The sequence below is a fragment of the Nelusetta ayraudi genome, unplaced genomic scaffold (genome assembly GCF_046127955.1).
Source record: "Nelusetta ayraudi isolate G7.1 ecotype Tasmania unplaced genomic scaffold, CSIRO-AGI_Nayr_v1 ptg000135l, whole genome shotgun sequence".
NCBI lineage: Eukaryota > Metazoa > Chordata > Actinopteri > Tetraodontiformes > Monacanthidae > Nelusetta > Nelusetta ayraudi.
Window position 1 is genome coordinate 11,633,084 of NW_027466185.1, and position 21,068 is coordinate 11,654,151.

Consider the following 21,068-nt stretch of genomic DNA (forward strand, 5'->3'; position numbering starts at 1 on the left):
GTAATTATAGTTGGGGTTTTTTTGCCGTCTATCTCTGTTTTAACCACTTGCAGTTGCTGAGGAACTATTTAAGTATCTCTTACATTACGGTTTTAAACCACCATCAAAAAATAAATCCTAAATCCTATCATTAAATTTTCATTCTTTGTTTGTAAACATTTTGTGGGTGAAATGAGACCAGAAGGACTTCAGATTATCACGTGATGAAAGAATAAACCAGAGAGGGTGAATCTGACATAGCTCATTTGATTTGCTGTCTCTGCTCTGACTAGTCAAGCATTTGGCTGCAAAACTTTTTCTTTTCTAAAAATTCCTATCTTTGAACAACCACGCAGAAAATTCTGAAACACCAGAAACATTTTTTTTTTCTTAGCAACATGTTACAGGAAACAAGCCCTGACAAGCTTATTTCTCCAGCGAGTGTTTCTGGAAAAATGTACAGGAGCAAAAAAAGGAAAAAAAACTTTAGCCTTTAATTTGATCGTTTCTGTTACTAATGCTGCTGCAGTGATCATTGTTGGTCATCCAGTGCAACAGGACAGTGTCTCACCTGTGTTTGTGTATGATGGCATTGAAGAGCTTTCCATCCCTCCAGCTGCTGGTGAAGTTGTCGCAGCGCAGACCCTGGTATCCCTCCACCATCCTCTGGGACCAGAGCAGCAGCTTCTCCTTGGCCGTCATGTCGTCGGACTGGCCGTTCACCTGAATGTCTGAAATCTGAGGGGAGAGACGGTACAGCGAGTGAGAAAATTTTGTCCGCCCCTCCGTCCATTTTCTATCAACCTGGAGAGAACCAGTGCAGCAAGACCCCAGGCCTAGGAATCGACACAGCGACCTTCTAACTGTGAGGTAAGAGAGCTGACCAGTGGTTTACAAGGAGTTTACAATAATAAGAAGCATTTTTAAATGCCTAAAAGAAAGTGGCATCTATTTTTGTAACAGTAACTGAGTATAAGATTAAAGTGTTGGTTGATTTGCAGGAAACGTTCCACTTTGCTCCTCCAGACTTGCGATGACTCAACTTTAACCACCAGAACTTTGGAGGCCAGACAGAAACCTTAAAATTCTCTGGAGGGGATCAGATCTGACTTTGTGGTGGCAAAAAAAATAAATTGAGAATGATAATGCTCACTGAAGTCATTTGCAGTGAATCTAACTACATCACACCTTTTGCAAAGACACCCTCTAAAACTTTGGAGTCTTAAACAGATTCAACACAGGCAAATTCCTTTTTCCTAACAAGTACCTTCACAAATGTGTGCTTGAACATCAAGGTAGATGGTGCAGCAAAAATGAGGAGTAGATTTATTTGCTGCAGATGTTCTTTATTGTGCATCTAAGGGCTAAATGAAAAAGGAGCGGCACAGCTGTTTGAGTCACTGTGCCCGATTGTTCAGTGTTTTATCAAGATGCACACCTGGTACCGATTAAAAAGCCCCCATTGTTTGTTTTAGGTCTGTTGGACGCACCAGATGGGTGGAGCTTGTGACAAAGTCAAGCACATGTTGCAAAAAGTTGCAACAATCGCAGGAAACCTTTCAAATTTCTCCAAGTTATTTGATCTTGCAAAACAGTGTCAAGAGATTTGCAAGTCTGTAAGAAGTAGATTAATGTATAAGTGGCTCTTTAAACCTGCACACTTCCTGGGTCGTTGCCCTGTGAGCGCTATTAAGAGTCAAGTTGCTAGGAAAAGACGGTACTTTCTGTCTTTTTAAGATATGCTGATGAGTCAGAGCAGAAGTTAAGGTTATATATATGTCCCCTTTTTTGCAGGAAAGGGTGGAGAATGGAAAAAAATAAAGAATCTTTTCCTTCTGCTATTTTCCATCCAGAAAGGAAGCCCGCTGCAGCCGTGTCGACGTGGGCACCGAGTGACTCAGCAGCTGAATGGAAACAGAGCCTCCGCCCTCACTGCCTCTTTTATGAGAGCACTGAGAAAGTCTTTGCTTCCAGGAACATTATTTCTACTGGTCACCTGTGCATTAGTGAACCATTAGCCACACCTGGGGGGGTTCAGCGGGAAAAAAAACACCATTGTTTGCAAAGGGCTAAGGACAGCCAGAAAGCAACAGTTAGGGTTGGTTATAAAACAGGAAATAACGGCTGCCTTGAGATCATAACCTCACCCATCTCTGACTCTATCAGTCAGCCTTTGTATTCCATCGCCAATCAGCTTCGGTTAGCGCTGCTAGCTGCCCAAATAAGATAGATGAAGAAGAAATACATTGAGCAAGAGCTAGCCTTGCGGTTGCTAAAGGGGTTAGCATGGAGTTTGGTTGGCAGCTTGCCATGTGGCTAGTATGGTCGCATCTCACACCACTGTTGAGTGGTTGTAGGAGACGCTCTGGTGAGCCAGGTTGTCGCGACTGAACGTACGTAGAACAGCAACACTTAGTATGAGACAATAGTCCAGCGCTGCCCGCGCCCACACTCTCCTCTCTGGGGAAATCGCTGAGTCACTCAGGAATGGGAATCCCACATCCACATCCCAACAGAGCCATCATAACATTACATGAAAGTCTCATCAGGCACTCCCACGCTTCTCTTCCAAAGTCATCTAAATGCTCCTCCGGCCCAGCGGCACCACATCTGCCAGTGACCAATCTTTTCCTCCAGTGCGGTCGGCTGGAGAAGAGGTTGACTTTGAAAGGGTGAAAGCTGAATAAAAACGCTTCGCTGAGAATCGAAAGAGATCATAAGGAGAAGAACATGTGTCCCTGAAAATGATCCGTTATTTACGTTGTCGTGCTAAGAGCGCTCTTGGCAGAATCATGTTGTGTACAAGAGTCAAAGTGCAACCAAATGTGCAAATAATTTCACTCAGAAAAGAATTGGCCGCCGGACTGTGCTGCTCTGCGATTGTTCTGTCTACATTGGACTAATCCCAGACCGACGGCAGAATTCAGATGAGGGCTTTTCAATCATTGGATCACTTTTCCCCTCTGCAGCGGAAGCAAAACTAATTACAATCTAATGACAAGCTTATGCAAAAACCGCACGTCACCTGTGGGCGTTGCATAAGCATCCAACTCTCATGAGAATAACCACATGTTGGCTCAGTCAATTCACTTGCAATAAGAGAGTTCTGGGCCCCAAAGATTTTTTTAAAACCGTTCTTGAGCCAAACAATTAGTCGTTTCTGCAAAAGTCCTCTAAAATGTCCTTCATTACCTGGAAGTGGAGGATGATGGTCCATATCAGCCCCAGGGTCAGCTTTGGGTTTCCATCGGCGATGTCATCGTTCCTGATATTGACCAGTTTGACCTAAAAGGAGGCATATTTGTGTACGAACAGACATGAGTTTGGAGTAAAAGAAAGAAAGCACAATGTAAACAAACTAAGCAAGGAGGAAAAGCAAATGGCATCAAATACACTTTTAATACAATGTGTAAGCTGGCAATTAGGGACCTGTCTGTGTTTGAGGAAGTCCAGGGCAATCTGCACATTCTGCAGCTTGTGGAAGCGCATCCGTCCCTTCTCCCGTGGCTGCAAGAGACAAGAGGACGTCAAGCATCAGGCGGCGGGTCGGCAGGGAGGCAGGACGTTTGAATGAGGGGGAAACAGAAGGCGAGACCCCATGACTGACAATCAGGTGTTTTCAAAGTTCAGCCTCTCTTTGTGTCTCCGACAAAGATCCGCCCTGGTGCACCAAAACCATCGCAGTCATGTTTTGCTTTTTGTTTGTTTGGTTATTTTTTCTAACTAAAAGAGAACGGAGCAAATTTGAAGCATAATTCAAATTCTGCATGGTTGTGACTGAGGCGTCTGGCCAGAACTTTCTATCTGACCACTATGAGAGGCATTCAGAGTGCAGCCAGGGTGTCTGCAAGCGAGAGCATGAGGATGAATGACAGACAGTCTGAGTGATAGCTTCGGTTGGATCAGCCACCCTCTGCATCTTTCTCGACAACTGCGGTCAACTCGTCCCTGGAGGAATTTTATCAGCGCCGCAAGCTGGGAGTTCCTTCAGGAGAAACTGCCTCGGCATACACCGAGGTCGGAAAACTCAGTGCTGGATGTTCTTGAACATGTCGGACTACAGTGACGAAACCTCAACATGACTTGCACATTATGGAGCTGAACCTTGGCAACCTATTTGGTTTTGGCCTGTTTGCATGAGGACAAGCTGAAACACGGTTCTGTTGTTCTGTTGTCTAGTTTTTTGTTTGTTGTTGAAATAAAATAAAAAAACTTAATATATAGTTCACAAACTCCACAAAGGATGGTAAGTATAAAACTTAACAACCAAGATTAACACATTTCTTTGACTGTTCAAGATATATAAGCATATTAAATTAGCCTTTTTACCTGGTTAGGTAAAAAGGATAATGATTGATTGATTGATTGATTGATTGATTGATTGATTGAATTGCACTGTTTGGAGTATCCTCAGCTGTGTTTGAAATCAGGATAATCAACAGTGTCATAATCTACTATAAAGACATAAAATCCTAAATATCCTGTTTCATACCCACTTTATTTTTAATCCAGGACTTCCATGGAGTTGCCTGCTCTGACTGGTGATCCACAACAACAACCTCAGAGCTTTCCAGAAAACAGCCTCTGTTTACAGCTTTGCGACATCACAAAGGGTTGATCTCGAGAAGTATGGGTTTCAGCACACATGAGCAAGCTTTTAGTGCGTTCCCTGGCCAACTAAAGACACAATTTCTTTCATTTTTCATCAAATGGGACCTTTAAATAGAACAAGGTTGATTTTACAATGCTCTCAAACCTCCAAACAACTCTGATACACAGCATCGCCCACTTTTCCACTGTTTTGATGCTGAACAATTACAGACATAAACTCACAACTATTTACATACTTCAAGTCAAGACAATAACATGTTCTCCTCTGAACCCTCCACTCATCTCTTCGACATCTGATTTAAAATGGAGAATGTGGATACAGAAAAGGGACAACAGGAGGAGGTGGGGTGAGGCGGAGTCATCATGCGTTCCCAGACGCCACCGTGGGTGGGGGTGGACGTGGGCGGGGTCGGAACACATGCCAAAGTCCGAGGAGGCGGCCAGCCAGCCACAGCCCAGGCGCCACTCACCAACCGCACGTTCCTCACAACGTCACGCTCCCTCGGCTGACACAGCGCGAGCATCGCAAGAGAGGAGGGGCAGAGGTAAAAGAAGGGAGGGAGGGAGGGAAGGAAGGGGTCAGGGGCAAAGTCAGCAGACAGGAATTAGATAAAGGAAAAAAATAAATGAAAAAAACACAATGCAAACTGGGGGGTCAAACAATTCAGGTGCGGAAAAGGTTACAAGATGGAGGCAAAAGATGAGAGTTTAGTGTCCACGGGGGCGTTTCTCAAAATGAAACGGTGCTGTGGAGCAACAAAGGAGGAGCCTGCGGAATATCAACTGGTTCTAAAAAAAAAAAACATGAAAAATCCCCAAATTAGTGGCAGAGAGGAGAGACTGACCACACTGAGTCAGATAAGAAAGGTCACAAAAGTCGAGGAGAAATGTGAGAGTAAATTTAGGAGCAGAGGGAGAGAGAGAGAGAGGGGAGGGAGTGACTTCGGGATCCCAGCACTCACCAGCGTCTCTCCGGAGAGAACCTCCAGCAGCGAGATCAGGTTGTGTCCATCTCTCAGGTCCTCGTACAGGTCGGTGACGTGTCTCTGGGCCTGCAGGGGTTGCAAGAGAGACGACACACAGACATTTTCTCTTTGCACTCGGGTGTAAACGACAAGACAGCATAGGAGCTGGCACAGAGCAAGCTGGGGGCAAAAAAAAGACCCCAGATACCTCCACAGCAAAATAAAGGAAAGGAACAAAAGAGACAGATGTTGTTTTTTTTTTTTTTTGCTTAACCAACGTCTTTAAGATTTCTGTTCTTTGGGTGAATTACATGGGTCGAGTTTTCACTGTTGTTCTTCGTGCATAATTCACGAGATGCAATTTCGAAATACACACAAAACATGATTTGGATGCAAAGCGCAAAATATTGTGCTTTTGTAATATTTTATAGATTTAAAAAGGGAGGAATCAAAAAGTGTTGACAATTTAAATGTTGGAAATATTAAAACAACCTTTTGAATAATAGAACTAATAAAGTCCGCCTTTTAATCCACTAGAGGGTGCTAAATGTTTCCTGGTTTTGGTGGTTAGTGCAGCAGAGCTTAAAAGGGTTAAAACAAAACAAAACACACACACCTGCAACATATATTGCAATAATCAGCATACTGCAATAATATTGCATTATGTGCCAAATATCATGATCACGCTGGGATTCATGTTAATTTCCGACTCTAATCTTTAGTTTAAGAAGATCATCATAAACACACCCAGACTGAGGAGTTCATTCAATCTTTCACGAGCAACACACACCACTTGCAACAGAGACAGTTTTCTTAGTTTTCTTAGTTTTTTATTTTGATTTTATTCTTCTCAGGATAAACCCAGTAGTGTTTTATTCTCTTTATCATTTAATCCTATTATATATCATTGTATATGTTGATATTGTGAAGGTAAAGCTAAGCAATGAATAAGAACAAACCATAGAAAAGCCTTTACAGTCGCTACAGTAGCGTTACAACAGAGGAAGTAAAAAAAAGAGAGAGAGAGGAACAAAGGTCACGCTCAAAGCAGCACAGGATGGGGGACAAGCAGGTAAAGTTTAGGGTCGGACCACTCGGCACTGCGCTCACAGACAGCACCTACCTCCACCTTCCAGTGCTGATGGGAGCAGATGGGAGAGGAGGATGAAGGGAAGAGTTTGATGAGAGGAGATGCAGAAACAACAGGTAGTAATGAGAGAAAGAAAAAAGAAACAAAGATGCTGGATGAGTTGACAGACAGTATATGATGCTACTCCCGCCTCCCAATTCTTGCTTCCCAATGAACCGTCATTACTTTGGTGTTTGTTCCTGATTGAAAATCTATTTCCACTGGTGGGGACGCTACAGCAGATGGCACTTTTGAGCTGTTTCAGCAGCAAAAACGAAGCATCCTTGGCATTTCACTTTAATCCCACCACTTTGCTGACTGTCCAACTGGGACCCGAGGGCAGCAGCCAGATCGGCTGAGAGCTCACTCTGCTCTTTTCTTCCGGACACAGCTATGAGGAATTCCCAGACAAGGGAACAATCGTTGACGACACAAAAGGCGCCTGTTTAGTCATCTCGCGTCGCAGGTGGTGAACGCAGCCCAGCTCACATTCCTCGCAGTCGAGCACGATTCAGTTCCCATGTGAAAACAAAGAGCTGATGGAGTCGACTGCACTGAAGTGTAATTCCGTTTAATTAAAAAGTCGTTTGATTGAGTTGAAGGTGATTTTTTTTTTAAGCATATAATCTTTTACTTTTATAATTCTTGTCACCATTGCAACACAGCTCAGTTATTTGGCTAAATAAGAGAGATTTTCTTCTTCTATTTTTTTTTTTTTTTTCAGGCGTGTACACTTCAGAATCACTTTTGACTTCACAATTTGACTTCTTGGGAATTTGAATCTGATTGCTTCGAGTTTAATAACCTAAAGAGTTACAGTAGCTGCAGCTTTGTTCTGAATTTACGGGGCCGCCAATGATTACGTGACACGTGTTGAACTTATAATATGATGTCTGTAAACATATCGCGCTCTGGTTCCCATAGTGTGCGACCTGAGGCGGAGGAGCTGCCCTGCCAGTCTGGAGCCCAGATGTGAAACCTGATCGAGGTCGGCACTCGATGCCGACGCCGCTGAGCGCCAGCTAAGGCGAGACCAGGTATTCATCACACACTCACCTCCAAAGCATGTGGTTATAACAGAGAGCAAATGTCTGCGTGTCTATGTTCAGCACCTTTAACTCGATATGTTTCGTTGTTCTTTAAAAGGAAAAAAGTTGAAAGAGAATCAAAATAACATTTTCATTTTTCAGCCTTTGGTGCGTCTGATTTTTTTTTTTGTAGGGTCAGACACCTTCAACTATTGTAACCCAATGGCATAAGAAGCTGGTGTTCAACTCACAGAAGAGAAAGCTACAGGTCACCTAAGGACAGCTGGAGCACATCTGGCTGTTGCTCCAAGGGAAGAGTTAAAGTGAAGAGCTGGCAGCTTGTTACAAGTCAATTGGTTGAGTGCAGTTTAGCCTGGGGGCAGGAGGGGTGGGGGGTGGGGGGGGTTCTTACCTTCACCAGGTGTTTGTTGACCCATTTTGTGAAGGTCTTCTTTTGAACACGGTCACGTTCATCTGCAGAGACACACACACACACACAAAACAAAATCAGATGGTGAGTTTCAATAAAGTTGCCGGCATTAAAGTTCTGAATGCAAAGCAAGAAAGCAAAAGAGATCAAACTTAAAAAAAAAAAAAAAAAAAAGTCGGTAAATGTGCTCCATCTTTAAGAGTGAGATGACATCAGCCCTTTAAAAACAAGGTGAGACGCCGACATCAGGTAGTAAACAACCTCAGACATCCGTCCGACCCAGAAGCATCTCCGCACGAACATGTCCCACCTTGCAGGGCTGTTTTCATTTTACATTCTGCTCGCTGCACACAGACCCCGCTCATACCAGCAGGCCCTGGCTGTCATGTTGTGTAATGTTTTCACCAGCCAAAAGAATTCTTTCACCACTTCCACCACAGAGCCTCAAAAAGTGACTGCTGTCAAAGACAGAGGCACCGCTGGACTATCCTTAAATAGGGGGGACAATTAGGAGTCCTGATGGGAAATTGTCCGAAGGATTGGTCAGATTAGTCCATCAGTTCAAGGCGCTTGATCACATTATCTGATAGGATCAAGACGCCTGTAACTGGGAGGATGAGATGCAGAGAAACATCCTGCCGTGGCCAACGCCCAAGTCGCCGTGACGTTTTGACGATGACTCACCAACACGCTGGTGACTCTCAGCTTCCAAACAGAGAAGTGAGACGAATCCATGCAAAACCTCATCATTTCAGCATTAATTCATGCATCACTGCGTCCGGGCGATAGGAAACAGGAACAACGATGAGAGTCAAAACCCAGCAACGACACAACAATAGCATGGAAACCTGCACGTCAAGAACACTGTGTAATTAAAAACAAAAACAATGGAGGAGTGGAATTCACAGCTCAAAAAGTAAAAGATGATGGAGAGATACGCACACAGACATTTTTTCGCTTTGCTGGCATTTGTAGCCGGGAGCAGCGAACTGAGTCGTATGTGTTAGCTTTCAACGTCTGAGTGCGGACAACCTCATGATGAGGTGAGAGACAGCGGCTCTCCTGACAGGACTTTATTGTTCGCTGTCACTGACTGATGCAGCAGCTTTGACACAGTTCAGCGAACAGGGCAAACAGTTGCTCTTTCTTTTGAGGATCTTCAAAAGATTGAAGATCTTGAAGAAAATTTTTGCAGGATTTTGCAGTTCGTCTTAACTTTGAATCGACAATTAATATATGCTGGAATTTTGTGTGTGTGTGTGTGTGTGTGTGTGTGTGTGTGTGTGTTCAAAAGCTCAACTGACCAATTAATTATTAATTAATTAATTAATAATTAATTAAAGGAAATGCCCACACACATAGAGGGGTGTGGCCCCAACTAATCAACAAGAGGCTCCTGTGAGCAAAAGCAAGGTTACCATGCTAACATCTCCAAAAGTGAAAAATCCCGTACAACAATGAATTCAACTTATGTTACTTTACGTTACACCTTAAACCAGAGATAAAAACAGCAGAAAAAAACCCAAACATCTGCAGTCTGCTGCAGGTAGGACGCTAAAAAAATGACGGCAAACTCTACCTTTCCTGTAATCCATGACTCTGAGCATCCCCTGGTAGTTGGACTCTTCTAAAAAGACCCTGTCACTGCCCACACTGTCAGAGGAGTAGTTCCTGAATCTTGGCTCCATCGCCATGCTGGGTTTATCTCAGTGATCAAAATGGTGCAGGTTAAGAGGCGGGCGGTGCTGACGACGTCGTGAGACTTCCACTTCTTCCCACCGCCTCCGAGGCTGCTTTAAGCCGTAGGATCCTGTAGTTAAGTGGGAGTGTTGGAGCTGCCGATTCAGTTCCTTTAAAGTCCTACTCCCCTTTCTTCCTCCCGTTGCTCCCTCTCACATTCTGCTCTTGATGACTATCTTTTTTTTTTTTTTTTCTCCTGCACTTGCAAAATGCCTGCCTGCAGGCAACCGTGTCAGGAGCTGTCAGTCAACAGAAATGAAGTACTTGGACGAGAGGATGACTCTGCCCCTCGCCCTGCCCTGCTATGCGTGCTTGAAAGCCAGACCCCACCCGCAGCACACCTCGCTGGAGACCCCTGCTGAGGAGTCGGCACACACACACCACACTCACCTGCACACAGAACAATGCTTCAAGCAAATGCCAGGTAGCATCTGTGTTTCATTGCATTGGCTCTGTGTTTGCAGGTTTTTAGTCAATTGACTACACAGTTCAAATATTAATACACAACTTATCTCTTGTGGAATTTCAGGCCAACCCAGGTCAACATCAAGGTTGGGTAAAAATGCAGGAGAAAAGGCCAGAGCATCAATCATTTTAGTGATTTTTGCTTGTCTCTATTGTTTTCAGGCCCAAAGTTACGGGTTTCACTTCCAAGAATCAGGAGCAGCTTTTACCACAGATAGTCTGCAGACCTTGTTGTGAGTCACTGCCTCCTGGAAAACATTTTCAATTCTGAATGCATCATTGCACACAACTCAAATGGACATCATCTGATTTAAAATGTTCCACATTGCTGTTTGCAAACTGTATAATTTTTCTGAGTTTTTTCTGAGATTTTTTAAGGCCCCAGAGGTTGCAAATGCGGTGCATTTCAGCTGCTGCTGCAACAAGTAACCTGGCAAACACATCAGAACTGCAAATCCTTAACTAATCGTTTCAAATTTTTAAGCAAGTAACCTGGAGAGATTTTCAAAATTGTGCAGCTGCTGAACTGCACAGGAAGACATGACTGAATTTTAAAAAAATAAATAAATAAAATAAAAAAAGAACAGGATCAGAGGTCAGAGTAAATCAGCAGCCTGACTGCTCCTCATCTGCACAAACACTCAAACAGCGCCACTGTTCTTTGAATCCCCAAATGAAGCAGTGTGTGGTCGCTGCCTTCAACACTGCAGAACCTCCTTTATATAAAAAAAAAAAAAGAAGCCAGTTCCAGCAGGGGCAATGGAAAAAATCCCAGACATTTTTTTTTTTTAATCACAAAGAAAACCTCCAACATGTCCTCCATCAGGACATAATTACTGGAAACCTGGCAGCGTTAGAAAGAAGCAGACTGATGTGGAGGTCGAGTGGCAGGAAGAGAAAAAGAGAAATGTTGAAGGATCTCTAATGAGAACAACCTGCAGAACTACTGGTTTATTTAAAGCACTCATTGCAGACTGTTTCTGAGGCTGAGGCGAATTTCCAACATTGCGCAAAAACCTTGAAACATGAGTCGAGAAGAAATACAAGGGATGGCAGAACTTTTCCATCAAGTCTTGGTGGTGAGACCACGCACTGCTGCAGGAGACACAAAGCGACAATTGTGGAACTGTGCAGACTGAGAGCACAGTGTGGCTCCATGAACATGGGTATTTGAAACAAAGAGAAATGTGGCCTTCTTATTGTGCATATTTACTGTGCAACAAAGCTCTTCAAAGTTCTTCTGTTGGTTTGCATTTTTTTTTTATCTCGGTGAAACTTCAACTAAGACTTTCAACTCACGCAAACTTCTGCAGCACACATGCGTTGTCACACGTCTCAGAGCGACCTAAATACCTGCAATACCCTCCATCCTTCAGAACATAACTTTTCAGAGCCAATGAAAAAACAAGACTGTAAAAGACAGATTTTTTTTGGATTCCAACACTGAGACGTGGCCTGTTAGGGCTTGAGAAGTGGAAGCCCTTAATATCACACTTTCTCAAGATCGCAAACATGACTCTAAAGAAAACAACACACACACACACACACACACACACACACACACATATATATATATATACATATAAAAATATATATATCCTGTCATTAAAAGCAGTCATGCATGCATAAAAAAGGATGATATCTGAAAATGATGCAAATGATGTTAATGATGCAGGGAAGTGGTGAAGCTTACAAAATTCTTGCAACACCTTTATATTGGGCATCGTTTTATTCTTATGATGTAATCAAAAATTCCAGCATGACTAGCTTTCATTTTATGATTCAACCTAATTCCTTTTGCAGTGCGAGAATTTTGAATGAGCCAATGCATTTTCATACTTTGAAAAAAAGTTTTAAAAAATGAATCTACTGCCAAAAAGCTGCACTACAGGTACTACGGTGCAGAAATCTGTATAATTATATACAACTGGGATTCAGAGCAGTGGCGGCTGACAGCTCTGTCATGAAATGCAGTCAAGTCCATGCATTCACCCTGCACCCCATGGGAACAGGGGGAGCCTCCGCTCTGCTTGAGTATCCACCCAGGGTCTTAAAAAAAACAAACAACTCCATTTGCTTTTCTTGCGCGCAAGTGACAACACACAGAATCAGATCGGCCTATCTGGAGAGCTGACACTGATGGGAATTTATGATGACAGTGACTGTAAGAATGTATGAGGATCTTTGGCAAGAGTGAAGAATGGCAAGCCCTGCAGCATTGTGGGGCAGCTTCAGCCGCGGGGCTGGCGCTGAAAAAAGCAATAAAAACAAAACTAAGACATGGAAAACGACAAACTTCTGTCTTTTATTATAGTGGTGGGGAAATAGTCGCACTCAATAAATCTGAATAAGATAGAAAAAAAATAGCACAATTTTAGGGGGAACTGCCCTTTAAAATATTTTTATGCAGCCAGGCTGGCGCTCACTTCCCATAATAACAAAAGCCTGTAGAGTCTGGCTGTCTTGGCCAGTGAAAGTGTCATTTTCTCACAGAAGGAGTGGAGGGGCGCGCGCACACCCACACATATTTCCTTCAACACTGCAGTTGAAGGAAATATGCGGAGGAGGAGAATGAGGAGGAGGAGATAATGACACGACTGATAACTGTCAGATGAGATGACTGACGACGAGCCCACTGCCAAACAATGTCTCCCCCTCCTGTTGGGAGAGCCGCACTGCAAAACGTGAGGAATACTGAAGGATTCTTAAATGACTTTGACAATGTTGATCTGGCAGCAACACCGGCCCAGAGTCCCACAATCGGAGTCCCGGCTACTGTTAGGGTGGCTGCCAGGTCACTGCAGTGTTGTTGACTTAGTGTCGGTCCCAAGTAAGTATGAGTGAGCTGGAAGAGTGGTTGCCGTGACAACTCAGTGAAAACAGACGGGAGCTGAAAGTCCATTAGCTGTTTACAAGTTGTTTGGCCACAAAACCGCTGGAGACCTTTGACTTTATGAGGAGAGAAAAACAGGATTTTCTCAGACAAGGACGGTGGAAACTGGGATTTATAAAGAGAGAGAGAGAGAGAGACAGATTCCAAATAGTTTAGTCACACGATCAGAGGGCAGAGTCACGAGACAAACAAACTACCCATTCACTTTGGTGACTCAGTCCCAGTCTGAAGACCAGCGAGTGTTTACTCAGTCGGGTCTTCACAACTACGGCCGAATGACAAGGAGGCTTGAAAATCCTGTTTTCAGGAGATAATATTTGCTTTTTAGACATCAAAGCCACTCACAATAAAGTAAATATTCATACTATTATTTAAAATACATATATATATCATTATTCATAAACATGAATTTATTAAAAAAAAGTAATGAAAGTTAAAGGTCCAGTGTGCTCGGTATAGCTGCATCTAGTGGTAAAAAAGAAAAAAGTTCCAATGTTAATGTCAATCTAAGTTTTCACATCTCTCTCACCTCAGCTGTCACATTGTGGTAAAAATGGAGCACCGACCAAGGAGGTCGACGTTCGACTATTGCAGGTATGCAGTGGTGCAACGTGGCCGCTGCCTCACAAGCGGCTCTGCCCTCTGTATAAATGTTTAGCCCAACATTGACGAACAACAAAAGAGTCTCATCAATCCTTAAAAATGCCTCCATTTTTGCTGCTCATTCCACTGCAGTGAATCAGCAATAAGCAGCAGTTTCTCCAATTCAACTTTGTGCCAAAGATCCTTTTAACTGATACAAATGCAGCAAGTAGTTGGCATCCCGAAACGCTCCACACAACCTGATAGGCTCTGAGTACCCACCCACCCACCCACTGACCCTTGGAGTCAATCAGGGCCAGTGTTGGCAAGTAATGTAGCAGGGATTACTGTGGCAAAACTGGTAAGTATATCATAATTACTTTATTAACTAACAGTTCCATTACTTTGCCAAAATATTTTGCAAGATAAAAAATGTCTTTTTATCCACAAAATGTCAGATTTAAAAAAAACAAAAAAAACAACCAAAAACAATGATGTTGCAGATTGATGATGCAGCTTGCAACATCATTGATATGCGACTACGCACCAAAACAAGCATGGCGGCGGCAAAAGAGAAAAACAGAATTCACATTTGACAGCTGGAAATATAAACTCAAAAAATAATGTTTGTCTCTTCTAAATCAAAGAATACAAGGAAACAAGACGTTCTCAACTTCGAAAATATCCACGTCGAACCTCATAAATTGTTCTTCTAGTTATTTTAATAATATGGGCTGTGCAAAAGGCACCAGTGCTGTATGAGTTTGTTCTGTGAAATGTACAGTTTGTGTTCAGAGAGCAAACATTCATTCATGTTAAGAGGACAGACAATATTTGGAATTGCGAAATTTGCACTTTGAAAAAGTTAATTCCAAAGCACTGAGCAACTGCTACTTTATCTGTTTTTAACTTAAGTAATTAGTAATTGATTACTTATGAAACAAAGTAGTTAAATAATTAGATTACTTTTTGAGGAGTAATCAGTAGATGGATTACTTGATCCCAACAACACTGGTCAGAGTGGGGGCATGGAAAAGGTTAACGGCGGCCCCGCCTCGCCCACCCCTCCAGCCCATGCTTCAGCCAGCCCGGCCCGCCAGCCCCTCCCTCCCCCTCCTCCCGTACAGGACGCTCGGACCTACCCGCACAACACATGAGACTGTACAGATGGCTGCCGACGTTCACGCTGCTCATTTCGTGGATGTAATCGGTCCGTCGGTAGTAGCTCTCCCGCTCGAGGCTGCAGTACCAGGACGGCAGCGCGGCGGCGGCGGAGCGCATCCCGTCCTCCGGCGCGGCCATCGCTCCCGGCTGCGGGGCTTTTCGCACGGAGCGCCGAGCTCCCGGTCCCGCTCAAAAAAGAAAAAAGAAAAAAAAACTTTCCTCCCTTCTGAGTCCGAGTCGCAGAGAAGAGAAAACACAACGCGCGCTCGCACAGACAATGGGGTCGTCTCAGATTGCACACCCTTTGCGTAAAAAAGCCCGGCCCATTTTCTGGCGTCGCTCAGGGAGAGATGCAGCGGAGCTCTCCATCGCGCTCCTCGCGCCGCACGCTGCTTTCGCTTTTTCGTGCGCGGTGCGTAATGGAGAAATGAGCCATTAGAGAGGCGCGCCTGGGAGGGGACATGTGCGACTCACGCTGCAGGGCTGGAGGAAGCCCGGCTACACTCTCCCCTCCCTGTCTCAGCAGTGTGTGTCTGCGTGTCCTCCGTGAGCCCCGCAATGCGAAGAGCAAAGCCAAGTGCGTGAATATCAAACTAAACAAACAACCAAGAAAGTGTAATACTGCCGGGAAGTAGGGGACCCGAGTTCGCCCGCGAATATGCCGAACCACCCCCACAGCTTCGACAGCTGTGGGTCATAAATAACTTGAAATGGGAACTCTGGTTGTTTTCTTTGCGTAACGTGGAAACATTCCGACCGTTTCTATAATGGCAGTTTATAGAATTTTATTCAGTCTGGCTTTTACTCGTAGCAAGTCTGCCAGTAGAGCAACAGTTTCCCGGTATTTAAGCGTGAGCTTAACTAAAAACGGCTGTTCCAGATACAATGCACCAGGTTTTCCAAACCCTGTTTCACAAAAGCATCATCAAAGATGCAGCAGCAACCGTTTACTGCACACTTGAGCTGGCACAAAATCCTAGACTTCAGTTGAAAAAAGGTTTGCAACAGCTGATGATGAAAGAATGATTGATGTTGATGATGCCGCCGGCTCAGGGCACCATTCATGGAAATGCAAAGTTGTGTAACAGCAAAAAACAAAACAAAACACAATATGCCTTTGAGAATGGGCTGCAGCAGCTTGATGGACGATTGCATCAATTAGCGACGACCCAGACAAGACTGCACAACTGGTTTGGATTAGGTGGGTGGAGTCACAAGTTTGGGACAGTCACTGTCTATCTGACAACATAAAAAATGCAAATCAACATGTAAATCATGTTTCTGGGACAATGTGTCCTAGGAACTAGATTGGTCCACCTCGTGGGCACACGGTCAACCATGGGCCTCAATCATACTTGAGTGCAAAACATGGATACTGTGTGCGTTCTCTTTCTCCTCTGCTCGGTTTGTCATTACCGCCGTGCGGCAGGCAGGAAAAGTGAGTCACAGCTGCAGACCACGAGCCAACCTCATGCCGCATACGCCGCAGTTCACCAGGCACGGCTGCCAGCTTTTTTTGCGGCGTGTCCCTGAATGGCGTTTGCAGACTTGGGCGCGGTTTCCTGAACCAGGTGGACAGGCTGGTGTAGTTGGCAAGCGACACAAAGCATTGTGCTCCTCACGATGGTAAAAGAGCAGGCCAGGGGAAGAGCTTTATAGTCGGAGCCAGTCAATGCAGAGCCTCGGGCAAAATCTTGTATTTGCTTTTTTCTTTTCTTCTTCTTCTTGTAATTGCTCGGGAACAAATGATTCTCTAATTATTTTAACACCGACGCAGGAGCGGAGATCCAGTGAAGGGCCCCCGGGATCGTCGTGAAGGAAAACCAGAGACCAGAGTCCGCTAGCCGCGTGTTGTGGCCGTAACCAGGATACACAGTCCGCCGTCCCAGCAGTGTCAAGTTTACTCGCACACGCCATGTGGCGAGCTTTTTTTAAACCTGGCTCGGGGTTAAATCCCTTTTACCTACTCTCACGTCCTCCTAAAAATCACCTTGTGCCCTGATTAAAGGTCTCTCACCAGACCACTGGTCATACTCATCTTTGATAAACTGTGTACAATCACAGGGTGGGTTCTAGTGAAGCAGCTATTTTGCCCTCTGTTCACAGACTCCAGGCGAAAATACTTGAGTTTTAAAAACTCAAGTATCGACGGTTTGTTGGACCTTTCACGGTCAACCAAGGACGCAAGGAGGGGGCGGAGCTAAGATCTTGCTGATGGAGGTTGGCTCTGCAGAACTGTTCTTGCATACACATCCTGAAAAATGCAGCGAGAAAATTAAAAGTAAACTATGAACTTCTCTCATATCCAGGAGACCAACTGTCAGGCTGGATAAGAGCTTTTGTGGGAAAACATTGTTAAATTTTGCTGAATGTGGGACTTGTAAATCTCACCTCTAACAAGTGAAACGCTACAAGGCTGCCGATGTTTTATTCTTTACGGGCACGTAATGTAAATACTTGTGAGGCCTCCCTCCCTCTCCTGTTAAAAATACACCAGGGGCTCACTGTGGAGCGGCGAGGAGGAACATGAGCGCCGATGATGTACAAGCCTGCAGACTCATTGTCTGCACTGCGGCAGCTACAAAGAGCTGAAAGCAAATCTCCTCACATGCAAATCCACTGGATATTGACAGCGCCGCCCAATTTTATTTTTTTTGCACCAATGTTTGCTAGCAATTTGCCAGTCAAACTTTTCAGCTGTGCAGCGTTCCCTGTACTCGCTATACAGTGGAAACAAAGCCAGCAATTCCTTTTTTTGTCCCAGAATTTACCTCTGTTGTTTATTTTTAGTCGATTTACTTTTAGTATTATTTAAACTATTAAACTATTAATTTAAACTCTAATTCGGGACTGAGCCACAGCAAAGGCCTGCTCTCATCATTAGTTTTTTTCTGTTAGTCCGGCTGTGTTTTTATGTTATGACAAAGGTTGGCACACCAGTAAAACTGTTCATTATTGACTCAAGGCGTGTCCTCGCCGACTTCCTCGGAACAGGATTATGCAGTTCGTTATCTGTACCTGGAGCTTGGCAGCGCTGAAGGAAAAGTACTTAGCAACATTTGAGCATTTTATCTATGTACTTCCCTTCGCACTAAGTGGGCGGACAGACTCGTCTCTAAACAATGCGTTGAAAGCAAAAATGGAATTTGCCCTCTATGCACACCTGCAGCCTGTCAGTCACTCAGCCAGACCTCTAATTTGCCCCGGGGTGTGTTTTGCCTGCAGCGACACATTAGGCGGCAGCCATTCTGAGAGAAGCTGTTCAAATAGTAAGAATGGGGCCTGTGGGTGGAGACTGTAGGTATGTGTCGAGCATCAAACAGTGGCCAGCAGCAGATGCTCATCTGCAGAAAACCGGCTGGACGAGGCACTTAAAACAACAGCATGATGGCCTCTGCGACTCGGCGGAAGACGCATCCTGCCAAGCTCCACGCCAGACGGAGCCTTGGGAAGCAAAAACCATTCAGGAAATAAGGTCAGAGCCGAGAGGGACGGCAGCAGCCGTACAGAGGTGCTCCCCGCCATGTGACGTCATCAAGCTGCGGCGCAGCACTTACGGGGTTAACAGCTCCGCGCAAACAGGAAACCGAGACCAGTGAGGGGAGTGAGAGAGAGAGAGAGAGAGAGCGAGAGAGCAAGCGAACCAGCGAGCAGAGCGCGGCATGCAGAAACAGTCCGGACGGCGGGAGAGAGAGAGCGAGCACACCCAGCCAGAAAGTCTCCAGAAAAATCTCCGATCCAACTTCCTCTTCAAGTCACCGCGGTCACCTTGAAAGATTTCTTTATGAGTTCCTCTAGTTTTTTTCTCTTTCTTTTTTTGCGCCTTACCTTGTTTCTTGCGGACTCGCCACTGCCAGACTGCGATCAAGGTGACAATGTGTCCCACGACCACCAGGGCCGGGAACACACTTCCAGGGGGGCTCGCCGGCATCGGGCCTGCTACAAAAGTGGAGAGTCCTCCCGGGAGTTTTGGAAAGACAGGTGGGCGAGCTCGCGCAGTGGGGAGGGGGGACGTTGGGGGCGGAGGGGTGAAAGGTGAGGTGGGAGGAGGGGGTGGCGGGGGGGGGGGGGGTTGGTCGGCCGGTGGGAGGGAGGGAGGAGAGGGAGGGTGCTAGGGGTGTGGTGCCATCCCTAGACTTTAAAAATGGAGCGGCGCGGCCAACTTGTCCAGGACTTTTTCAACAAGACAGCAGTGGCAGCGGCAGCAGCAGCGGGGAGCAGCAGCCCTGCCTCCTCCTGCTCCTCCTCCCCCTCCCTCTCCCCCTCCTCCTCCTCTCCGTGACTCAGTCCTCTCTGGCAGAGGTGACTCTCTCCCTCCCCCCCACACACCCTCTGTTCTTCCCCTTCTTCTCCCTCCTTTCTTCTCCTTCCTCTGCTGTATTTTACTCCAACAGTCCCTCTCTTTCTGCCTGGCCCATTCTCCCTTGCCAGTCTTGGATGCGCTCTTTCAATAAAAAAAAAAGGAAAAACTTCAATTCCCGTCGGAGTGGAAAAGAAAGACTTTCCCAACTCATCCACGACCTCACCCACGGCCAAAATGAGAAGCGACTCCGCTGTCAGTAGCGCTTGTTTCTTTGACTGCAGGAGTTAATAATACATGAGGTTGTTCTGTGATCAGCAAACACACACACACAGGCGCGCACACACGCACGCTGATTTGGGTCAGCCCTGATAAGATGTCAAGCTGAGTCGGAGTGACAACCACCTCAAGTCAGCGTCAGACTTTCCAGCTCAGTCGCCCGGCAGGATTTTCTCCAAGCCGCCGACGCCTCCGCAGTTATTTTCCAACCCGCCTTTTTTACGAGCCCCATGGCCCCCCCTTTCCACTCCCCCTCTCTCCTGGCCGGAATGTTTATACTACAGCCGTGCCTCTCCATTTTATTTTCCCCCCCATCCCCGCTATCATTTCACATTCATTATGCAACTCCACTGCAGCTCCCTCCACCGTTCCTAATTGCTTCCTGATGTTTGGACAGCCGAACACAAAGGCTAAACTCCAAACAGTTGCACAAAAACAGTACAAAAAAATCAAAAAAAATAAATCACCATAACACCAACTGTACTGTGTATGCCAAAATCAGAAAGTGTTTTTTTTTAACCCTGTTATTAAACAAACAGGCTGCAAGGTGGGGAAAAAACAAACAAACATACACCAGGATAAATTCCTTCACACAATGAAGCTGTAATGTGAGACACTATCAAACCTGGCATGCAGCTCTAATTATAACTGCTGTCATATTATAGACAACAGGAAATTCCAAAGCGAACCCTTCACCTGGTTACCCAACAATTGAGCAACTTGTCAATGTTACAACGGCACAGATGATAAAGGCCTCGGCACGGCAAGGACGCCGTCTCACAGGACGCCCCTGATGCTGGCATCCAGTCATCGACTGCATCTCGCTGCGGGCAAAACAGCCGCTCTCGCCACGTTTGTGTTGCCGGAACGCTGCCTTAGCTGGTGTGCAGACGCCTTCATGCGCCAAAAACAATACCACAGAAAAAAGGCAAGAACAAGACGGGCATCGAGATCGCACACTGGTGGCGAGTCAGCCGAACGTCAACTTCATAAGTGAGAGCTTAGTGGATTTAGCAGATTTTCATATCTTTATTGTTACCCAGCTGGGCACTGATTGTTTCAAAAAACTGTGTAGGTCTCTGTAAAAAAAGCAGTTTTAGCCCTGTGTTAACAGCCTCCTAAAGAAAATAATCTTTCTGCTAAAAACTAACCAACGCATCGTTGGATCTTCCACATGTTTGGAAGTCACCAGGCGTATCAGAGGGCAGCGCCAACACCGTGATGGACGTGCTGCCACTATCCTGGAAGAGGTAGCTGTGCCCTTTGTGACATCAAAATGGGGTGGTTTCCAACAGTTCACCAAAACCAGTTATCAATGTCATGGTTCTCTAGCCTGCCGTGGGACTACATAAGTCCCTTGACATGGACACATTTTGGGGCCTTCAACACGCAGATGAGATCACAGCGTCCCTTCAGTAAGAACCAACATGGTGTCAAAACATCTCAACTTCCTCTCAAATTCAAGAAGTTCAGGAAACACACAGTCAAAAGTGACTCTGGGTG

At 45.3% G+C, this 21,068-nt stretch overlaps 1 protein-coding gene across 22 annotated transcripts in view; it reads right to left on the reverse strand.

The window, feature by feature from the left end:
* The window catches only part of pleca (plectin a), a 78,685-nt gene that overhangs the window by 22,147 nt on the left and 35,470 nt on the right, over positions 1-21,068 (reverse strand). For 7 of the 22 annotated variants that reach the window (XM_076011940.1, XM_076011938.1, XM_076011937.1 and 4 more), the window contains 6 exons: positions 8,125-8,186; positions 6,679-6,693; positions 5,553-5,642; positions 3,409-3,486; positions 3,172-3,264; positions 551-717 (listed from right to left, as the gene is read on the reverse strand). In XM_076011940.1, the coding sequence (XP_075868055.1) occupies positions 551-717; positions 3,172-3,264; positions 3,409-3,486; positions 5,553-5,642; positions 6,679-6,693; positions 8,125-8,186 (505 nt within the window). Of the gene's footprint in view, positions 1-550; positions 718-3,171; positions 3,265-3,408; positions 3,487-5,552; positions 5,643-6,678; positions 6,694-8,124; positions 8,187-8,826; positions 8,909-9,721; positions 10,021-14,964; positions 15,402-18,814; positions 19,002-21,068 lie in introns of those variants that run through there. The other 15 variants (XM_076011941.1, XM_076011939.1, XM_076011953.1 and 12 more) reach the window with 10 other exon arrangements.